We start from the raw sequence: 9,961 nt of genomic DNA, 5'->3' as shown, positions 1-9,961 counted from the left end.
AGGGGCCGCCGGCAGCAGTGGCGGCGGCGGTGGCGGCTCCGGGGCTGTGACTCCACGCGTGGCGGCGATCCGAGCGACCCGGGCGGGCGAGCGGGCAGTGCGGGCGACGACGCGCAGGGCCGGGCGGGCGGCGGGCGGGCGCCGGTGCACGGGCGCCGGGCGGAGGATGCACCGGGCGCGGCGGGCGGCTCCCCGCGGCCGCCCCCGCGCCCCGGACGCCGGGCCTTAGTGCTGGCGGAGGAGGCGGCGCGCGCGGGGCGGCCGGGCGGCGGCGGCGGGGCCCGTGCGGTCATGCCGTGGCTGAGCGGCGGCCGGCGGCGGCGGCGGCGGGGCGAGCCGCGGGAGGACCCGCGGGAGCCGCCGCCGCCCGCGCAGCCCCCTCGCGAGCCGCCGCCGCCCGCGCCCCCTGCCGCGGCCCCCGCGCCCCCCGCGCCCTCCGCGCCGCCGCCGCCGCCGCGGGCCCGGGAGAGCGCCGAACTGCCGCTGCCCGCCGGCTGGGAGGAGGCGCGCGACTACGACGGCCGCGTCTTCTACATCGACCACAACACGCGCCAGACGTCGTGGATCGACCCCCGCGACCGGTAAGGGCGGGGGCGCGGACCGGGGCCGGGATCCGGGCGCTCCATCCCTTGGGCTCTGGGAGGGGATCGAGGACGCCGGGAGGCCTCCGGGTCTGGGCGAAGATCGCGTGTCTTCGGGGCCCCGGCCACGATCCGGGCGCCCCACGCCCCTACCCTGGGGCCTTGGACGAGGATCGAGCGCCCCCTCTCCGGCCTCGAGCCCCCGGAGTGCGGAGCCCCGGCCGCCTCCCGGCCCCCGCTGCGGGGCCGACACAGTGACTTGGTTCCCTCACGTCACCCGCTGACCGGCGCCTGGAAGCTGGGCGCCTGGAATTTCCTCTCCCAGGGCTGACGGATGGCCCTCTTTTCCTTTTTCCGCCGCGGCCTCGCCCATCCCTCCCGGGCCTCAGCGGCCCACCGCCCCGGGCCCCGCGGTGGCCAGATGAGCTGTCATCTTGGAGCGTAAACGTGCGCTCCAGCTTCGTGGTGTGGGTTCCTTGTCTGGCGGGCTCAGCCTAGTTTCCATCCAAAGACTGGTGCCAGATGGGCCACTGCAGGGATTTCCAGTTCTTTTGGAGTTGGGAGAGCCTGCTCCCAGACTATGATGGTTGCTCTTTAGCGCCTTTTAAAAACTGAGTTAAAGTTCTGATTGAAATAGCCTAGTGTACTGCAGCCAGAATGGAATATGATTAGACCCATATGCTTTTAGAGTAAACGAAAAACAAGAGTTGAATTTCAGGTTTCCTTTTTGTGCAAGATGTGAATAGGGCGCTAAGTTGTCTTATTATTCATGTGACTATATCCCATGGAGTAAAAAATGGAATCTTCTAGCACTACCAGATTGTATTTAATTAAGTTCGTGTAATGATGCTTTTCCTTAACTTTCTGTGTGATGGCTGGTTTCAGTGGTTCTGCTTTTTTGGAGAGATGCGTGTGTGTGTGTGTGTGTGTGTGTGTGTGTGTGTGTGTGTGTGTGTAATTGGGAATTCTGTTGAAACCAAGTGTTTCTAGTGGTTACCTGATATCTTGTCCTGTCGGGAGCAACTTATCCCTGCGCTGGGCCTGGGTTCCAGAAAGGAAATGCTGCAGGCTTCCTGGTGATTTTAAGACTTGAAAAGGCTCAGTGTGATGACATTGCTCCTGCCTCCTCCTTACCTGCACAGGAAAGGCGGCGCTGCATGGCCCTGGCGTTTGAAAATAAACTTTGGAGGAGGGAAGCTGTTGGATTATTGTTTGAAGGATCTCTCTGGGTTCAGATAGGGAAAAACAAAACAAAGCAAAATGATTGTGTTTCCCTGACATTCTCCCTGAACACAGCTAACTTCTGGACCCAGAAACTTAGATAAATCCTAGCAGTTTTATGGGTTAAAAAGATGCTTAGTTATTTTGAAAATCAGGTGAGATCATATAATAATTTTAACCAAAGGCTAGAGCCACAGCTGTTTGATCAAGCCTTGGATGGTTCTGGAATTGGTAGAACTGCTTGGAACGGAGCGCCCTTTTATGCTGTATGTCTGTTAAAAACCCAAACAACTGGAAAATGAACCAATTAAAAATCCTGTTTGGCTTAGAAAAGGCTAAGGCTCATTTTATGAGAGTAATATAAAACAGTTGTGGTTACATTGCAGTGGGGATTCAAGATGAAAAATATAAATGTGCAACTTTCCATTTTAATGGTATGACCCAGGACATAGGTGAGCAGACCCCACAGGAGTCAGCTTGTAGAATCTTCCTTTCTGTGTGTTTCATACACGTTTCCTATGTTCTTTTTTCCAGAAATCCGTTTGTGTTACTGAATGACATTTTTACCCTTTTCAGACATCACTTGCGTTAGGGATTTTTTGAAAGTCCCGTGTCTAATGTTAAAGTGTTGATAGAGTGAACAAAAGCACATATTTTACATTTTTTATAAAGTAAAAACATGTGTATACTTTTATGGGACATTGTTTTTATAGTGAGTGAAAATTCAGTAGGGGACAGCTTGTACTTCAGCTCCCATAATACCTTGCCCGAAATATGTATGGAATGCTCAGCAAGCCACAAACATTTAAGTGGAGTCTACAGAAGGGTGTAAATGGCGAATGGTGTAATAGCCATTCTTCTTCCTCTTTCAAAACAGAACCTTGCCGATTTTTGTGGGTGACTGATTATCCTTTAAAGTTGTAACTGATTTTTATTATATGGAAAAAACTGTTTGTCGGAGCACATTTTCTCCATGTGCATCTGACAGTTAAAACCCTTTTGGAGTTGTGTTTAATTCACACAACTGGAAGACGGTGTTCAGGGACTTTCTCCAGCTTCCAGAGAACTGATAGGAGAGTGGCAAATAAATAAATAAATAAATAGGTTTGTAAAGAAAATGAAATTAGGAAGGACTAAATGAATGTAGTAGGTGAGGCGAAAATTGTTGCTGACTTAAACCATTATTTCATATACAATTTAGTAAAAGCTATAATAGCGTAAGGTATGCTCCTGTAAGCAAAGTAACTGAGGGCCAAGGGTTGTAAATAATCTCTTATGGAGTTTTATTTATTTATTTATTTTTAAAGATTTTATTTATTTATTTGACGGAGAGAGGGAACACAAGCAGGGGGAGTGGGAGAGGGAGAAGCAGGCCTCCTGCAGAGCAGAGAGCCTGATGCGGGGCTTGATCCCAGGATCCTGAGATCATGACCTGAGCCAAAGGCAGACGCTTAACGACTGAGCCACCCAGGTGCCCCTCTTATAGAGTTTTATAGTGATTCCATTCAATGTTGTGTTTAACAACATTTGATATTGGCAGCTCAGGGTGTGTTGGTGAATTACTGGAGTTGTAATTTCTTTCTCAGGTCACAGCCAAAAGGTTGCAAGCCTAAGGAAATAATCTTTACAGATGTGGCTACAGATGTATAAAAAAATCTCAGTATTTTCAAAACAAAGTTTTTTTGGTTTGATTTTGAACCCGCCTTAGGCTTCAATTCACTATCTCTGCAGATCAGTACTGTCTGTATAATTTTCATAGTTTCCTGCGAATCGTACCCAAAGACCTTGTTAAAAAAATATAAAGTTGATTGTTTCTATGGCTGGTAGTTTCTTTGGGTGAGTCTTGTGTGGTTTCCATTAGTTACATGTATGTATTCTACGTATATTAATTCGGAGTTCAATGACCACTCTATACAAAGATATTTGCTATTTAGGCAGAAAACATGGGAAGAACATATTTACCTCCTTTGGAAGAATTTAGTGCCTTTGACAGTTGTGTATATGTGTGCTTCTTGTGCGATTGTGTTGATGTTACCCTGTAGATGGACTGAGTGATTGAAACTTCATGTTCTGCTTCTTGGAGCTCAGTTGAGATTACAATACTGGAATGCCAACCTCGAGCAGCTTAAGGATGGTGGACCATATCACATTTGAGATCAAAGCAGAATATAAATAATCCTGATGATGGTGGACGGCCCAGATTATATCATGACATAAACTTTTAGGGACCCATTTGTTCTCGAGATGGGATTTGACCTCCAATTGGAGAAATTCTGTGGTATATTAACATTCCTTTGAACAGGCTGTTGTTTTATGGAGAAAACAATCCATGGTTTGGGAATTTGCCAGGCCGGAGCCCCATATAACAGAGCCGGATGACATCATTGCCACCTTCTTGCGACCTTTATTTAGTATTAATTAATAGGAGGTTTACAATATTTACTCCACAGACTCTATTTCTGGATTATACAAACTTTCTGATAAACAGACAATGATTTCTCCATTTTTCATATTTTAAAGATTATTGGTACTGTTTGTATGAACATGGGGGAGTGTCTTGCTTTTAAGGCCATAAGGGGTGGGCTCCTGGAAGAATCTTTGTCCATTTAGATGATAAACAATCATTTCTTGGTCTATTCTTGGCCTAGTATCTTTTTTTTTTTTTTTTAAGAAAAGTGAATGGAAAAGTCATTTCTGAAAATAGATCCCGGATGTTTAGAAATCTCTGTTTCCTTTCCTCCCTTTTCACTCTGATTTTGGAAGTGGAAATAATGTGTTCCACCTTCTCTGGTAGGTTCTGCTTCAGGAACCCGCGGGTCGGGCATTAAATGTTAAAAGCCACCTGGAGAGCCTGGTGAGCTTCTTCTAGCCTAGGTCCTTTGGTAATGTTGGTTGCCTTTCCAATACATTCAGTAAAATTACTCTGATGGATTAAAGCACAGTTAAATTCTCCTGAATTCAGTAATTCCCATTTAAATCCAGTAAAATGAAGAAATATTTACAGAGATTGTTGGCCTCCTGTGTTCTGGGAAGGCGGATGGAGACCCAGGTTTTCTGGGAGTTGGGAGACAGACATCCAAAATGAAGACAGTGGTCACGAGGTGGTGATGGCTTCTGAGAAAAGGAGGGAGGGCTCATTTGAGTCGGGGTGGGGGGTGTCTTCCATTGATTTCCTCCGTTGAGGGTTTCTCCTGGGCTTTCTGGGAGCTGGGGAGAAGAAGGAGGAATGTGAAGAAAGTGCTGGAGGCAGGAAGTGCCCGAGGGCTGTTCGGAATCACTGAGGTCAGTTTCACTGAGCCAGCATCTTTGTGTGAGGGAGGTGAGACTTGGGCAAGACCACGCAGAGCTTGGAACCCTCAGCTTGGGAATTGGAAGTGCTTGGACTGTCTTGTGCAAGCTCCTCATTTCGCAGTGCAGGCCACAGCTATGGGGACGTCCTGCTGGCAGTTGGAAGGACAGGGACTGGAGCGGCGTCTTCTGGCTGGGACCCGGTACTCCTTCTGGTATGCCACTCAGCTGCCCAAACCCCACCCACTTTTAAGTATCCTGCCTCTGTGTATTTGTTCGTTCATTCATTCATTCATTCATTCTTTCCACAACTGTTGCACAGCCTCTCCGTCCCAGGTGCTCCTCCAGGGTTCGGCTCCAGCGGTGAGCACCAGCAGACAAGTCCCTGCCCCATGGGGCTTTCACACCTCGCCGTGGTGAGGGCATCTTCAAAGGGTGCTTGTGCAGCTGTGGAATGTCCAGTGTCTTCTAAATGGCGGGTCCTCTTTTTTATTTCTTTAAAGCTCAAGGGGCTAAGGAAACGAGAGGGAAGGAGAAAGGGAGCAGGTTAGGGCAGCCCCCAGACAGCAAGCCCTGCACTTGGGTGGGTGGGCCGGCCATCGCGCCAGGCTGGAGAGCTTCTGAGCGGCTGTGATGTATGAGCCTCGGCGCCACTGGGACACAGAGCCCTGCAAGGTGAGTCCGGCCTCTGCAGGCCGTGTGGAGCTCCGTCAGGACACCAGAGAGCCACCGGGCCGGATGAGCTCTTTCTGCCGCTAGGAGCCCTGTTCCACGGGAAGGCGGCCGTCTCCACCGTGGGGGAGGCCTCTGAGTGTATGGATCAACTGGATTCGCCCTGAAAATTATCCTCACTTAAAAAAAAATTGAGAGAAGATTTCCATAGCATGAAATGTACCATTTTAAAGTGCACAATGTCGTGGTTATTAGTATATTCACAGGCTTGTGCCACCATCACCACTGTCTAATTCCAGAACTTTCCCGTCACCCCAGAAAGAAACCCTAGAGCCATTAGCAGTCACTCCCCACCCCCCCTCAGCCCCTGGCAACTGCTCGTGTGCTTTCTCTGTAGAGTTGCCTGTTCTAGACATTTCATCTAAGTGGCATCATACACTCCGTGGCCCCCTGTGTCTTAGCGGCTTATTTTGCTCAGCGTGATCTCTTCGCGGTCCATCCGCGTCGCAGTGTAGATCAGTGCTTCGTGCCTTTTCATTGCCAAGTGCCGCTCCGCTGTGTGGCTAGGGCACGGTTTGGAAGCCGCCCCGAAGTGCCCCCCTCGTCCAGGTGTTCCGTGCGGAGTAGAGGAAGCAGGCGTGGCTTGAATTGCACTGTGTCCACTCCAGCTGTTCTCCTCCCAGAAACATGACCGTTCCCGTGTTTACAGTGACAGAATGTAAACACGGCCTCGTGTGGTCCGTGAGCGACACGAGCTCTTGGGCGGCTCGGATCAGCTGTTGTCTGTTCTCATTCGCTTGCTGCTTGTTCTGGCTCCCCGATAGCTAGAGCCGGCCTCTCCCGGGCGCCAGGGGTCCCCCAGAGTCCCAGGGCCCTCTGCACGTGGTGCCCAGGGGAGCCCCGCGTTTCAGGCTTCAGATTGTGTTCCCTAGCACGAGCCTCGAGTAGATTGCGCTTTCTAAAGAAGGTGTCGCGACTCAGTACGGGGTTCCGATGTTGATCTGAGGTGGACGTTTGCGGTTCTGCCGCTGTGCTCGGCACTGCAGACTTGTACCAGAGAGCTCTCGGTTGCGGACTGCCTGGGAACTGCTTCTCCCGGCTCCAGGGAGCGTGTTTCCTTGCCCTTTCTCCCCAGGTGTCCGTTCATGCAGGGCAGTGTCCGTTAGCCTGGGACGCACGGGCGAGCTTAGGCGCAGCCCGTGAGGGCTTGGAATGGGGGAGCTCGGGGCTTTGTGGCCCGACGGGCCGTGCGGGGGCCTGGCCCCCCGAGACCAGTGCGGGGGTGGCCTGGCTGCCGCTGCACACGTTTGCGCCCCACCTCCAGTCTCTCTCGTCCAGAAATGCCCCTCACGCACACTGGCCCGCTTCTCAGAGAAAATGGACGTTTTTAAGGACGGGGGGATGCCATCCTTCCGAAGCCTGTGGGACTTGTTTGTGAAGTAATGCACTTCATATGACTGATCAGTCAACTGACGGACGCAGCCGAAGCAGCGGGAAACTCCGTGCAAGTTCATGGTTTGGCATCATGGCAACTCTCAGTGCTCGCTTGGCGCTGGGCTCCCGTGCACAGCTGCCCTTTGAAATGTGCAGGTCCACAGGGACCTGGGGTGTTTTTCCTATGACACGGGGAGCCCACTGAAGCATTCTTGCCACATGAGAAGGAAACAGTGCATGAATATGCAGAACACATGGAAATCCCCATCTGCCCCTTCCCAGAGGGAACCTCCCATAACAGCTTGCTTTGTGTCCTTCTCGTCCCTTCTCTACACTCTACCTAGATACATGTGCATAAAGCTGGACCTCTGTCTTGGGATTTTACATAAGTGGGATCATACTGTCAACTTGTTTTCCCCCGTGACTTGACACTTTCATTTAATATGTCTGGCTGCTCTTTCTACTATTGGAATATACAGATCTACCACCATTCTTGAAAATTTTTTTTTACTGAGGTCAATTTCACATAACAGAATTACTCATTTTAAAGTGAGCGACTCCGTGGGGCGCCTGGGTGGCTCAGTGGTTAAGCGTCTGCCTTCGGCTCAGGTCATGGTCCCAGGGTCCCGGGATCCTGGGATTGAGCCCCACATCGGGCTCCCTGCTCTGCGGGGAGCCTGCTTCTCCCTCTCCCACTCCCCCTGCTTGTGTTTCCTCTCTCACTGTGTATCTCTGTCAAATAAATAAATAAAATCTTTAATAAAAAAAAAAGTGAGCGACTCCGTGGCGTTTAGTGGTCACAGTGTTGTGCACCCGTCCCCTCTGCCCAGTCCCAGAACATTTCCTTCACCCCCGAAGGAAACCCCATCCCCATGAAGCAGCCACTCCCCGTTTCCCCCTCCCCACAGCCCCGGGCCCCCCCCCCCACCCCCCCAGGCCGCTTTCGCTCTCTCTGGCTTTGCCAATTCTGGGCGCTCCATCTAAATGGAATCGTGGGATATGTGGCCTTTTGTGTGGGGCTTCTTTCGTCTAGCCTAATGTTTTCGAGGTTCATCCCCATTGTAGGGGTCTGGTTTTATGCTTCTGCTTTTGGTTTAATACAGGGACATTCCCTCACGTGATCCTAACCGAGGGCAGCTGTGTGAACTGTGCCCATGGGAGCAGCCAGCACACTCTAAGAAAAATCAATTGACCATCCAGAAAAAGAGAGTTCAGCTTTTCGTTTGTTCCTTAACTTAGCCTTTGATTCGTTCCTTTGAGAAAGAGAGAAGTATAAAATCTTCCACATTTCTTTTTATCATTAGGGATGGGGAGCCAAAAAACTAACATGTAGTAAGACTTTTTAATAATATCTAGATGCTACGCCTGTGCCGAGTGCCATGGAGAATAACAAAAACGAACATCACCCAGCCCTTTTCCTTAAGGAGCTGCAAACGCCGCCGGGGAAGCAGAGGGAGCGTCTGCGGAGTAAGAAGCTAGTGTCCCAGTGGTTACCAGTGTGCTGCCCGTGGGGGGGAGGGGGCGGCGCGGCGGGGCAGCCCTCAGGCCAGAGACCGACGCCCCAGCCAAGCTCCTGCCCCCCCCTCCCCGCGCCACGCAGCCGTGCAAGGCCCTGAATGTCCCTGTGCCTAGATTTTCTCACACAGATAAGGAGGATGACATACTTGTTAGTCGATGAACCAATGTTTCTGTGTAAATTGTTTCCCGAGCATCATGGCTGGCCCTGAGAGATCCTAGGACAGGGTTGGCCATCAGTAGCCCATAGGCCGAACCCAGCCCACCGCCTGTTTTTATCCAGCCTGCAGGAGAAGAATGGGCTTTCCATTTTTAAGTGGCTGAAGAAGAATAAAAAGAAGAGTAGTGTTTTGTGAAATTCACATTTCAGTGTCCATGAGTAAAGTTTTATTGGAGCTTAGGTCCACATGCTGTGGCTGCTTTCGAGCTATAACTGACTACAAGGACAGACTTAAGTTGCTGGACAGAGACTGTGTGGCCCACCAAGCTGAAAATATTACCGTCTGGCTCTTTACAGAAAATGTTTGCTGACCCCAGATCTTAGAATACAGGATTCATTAAGGTAACCGTTGGTCAGTGGGCGTGCAGGGGGTGGGGCACAGGGTAAGACCCGAAGACCCCAGTGGGAAGTCTAACCACCGAGAGGAAAGGGGCTCGGGATCATTAAAGCCAGTGGGGACGTTTTAGTCAAGGAACCCCTCCATAGAAACGTCTTCAAAAAGGATGTTGTATCTGTTGTAAGACAACCAGGGATAGTTAGATTAGATCATTTAAATAATATGTAAATTAAGACTAAGGAGGCAGGAAAATAACCACATTTAGAAAGATTTTCATTAGGGGCACCTGGGTGGCTCAGTCAGCTAAGCATCCGACTCTTCGTTTCGGCTCAGGTCATGATCTCGGGGCCGTGAGATTGAGCCCCGTGTTGGGGAGCCTGCTTAAGATTCTCTCTCCCTCTCCCTCTGCCCCCACCCCCAGTGCTCTCTCTCTGTTTCTCTTTCCTTATGGAAAAAAAAAGAAAAAAGATTTTCATTAAAAATACACATTTAAGGGGCGCCTGGGTGGCTCAGTCGTTAAGCGTCTGCCTTCGGCTCAGGTCATGATCCCGGAGTCCTGGGATCGAGCCCCGCATCGGGCTCTCCGCTCAGCGGAAAGCCTGCTTCTCCCTCTCCCACTCCTCCTGCTTGCGTTCCCTCTCTCGCTGTGTCTCTCTCTGTCAAATAAATAAATAAAATCTTTAAAAAAAAAAA

At 50.8% G+C, this 9,961-nt stretch overlaps 1 protein-coding gene across 1 annotated transcript in view; it reads left to right on the top strand.

The window, feature by feature from the left end:
• Positions 1-276: 276 nt before the first annotated feature.
• Positions 277-9,961, top strand: part of WWC3 (WWC family member 3) — a 113,660-nt gene continuing 103,975 nt past the window's right edge. The window contains exon 1 of the mRNA XM_081809196.1: positions 277-581. Within this exon, the coding sequence (XP_081665322.1) occupies positions 292-581 (290 nt within the window). The 5' untranslated portion in view covers positions 277-291. The remainder of the gene's footprint in view (positions 582-9,961) is intronic.

The sequence above is a fragment of the Leptonychotes weddellii genome, chromosome X (genome assembly GCF_054177405.1).
Source record: "Leptonychotes weddellii isolate Sample4059 chromosome X, ASM5417740v2, whole genome shotgun sequence".
Classification (NCBI taxonomy): domain Eukaryota; kingdom Metazoa; phylum Chordata; class Mammalia; order Carnivora; family Phocidae; genus Leptonychotes; species Leptonychotes weddellii.
Note: the sequence above shows the minus strand (reverse complement) of the source record. Positions and strands in the feature narration are given on the sequence as shown.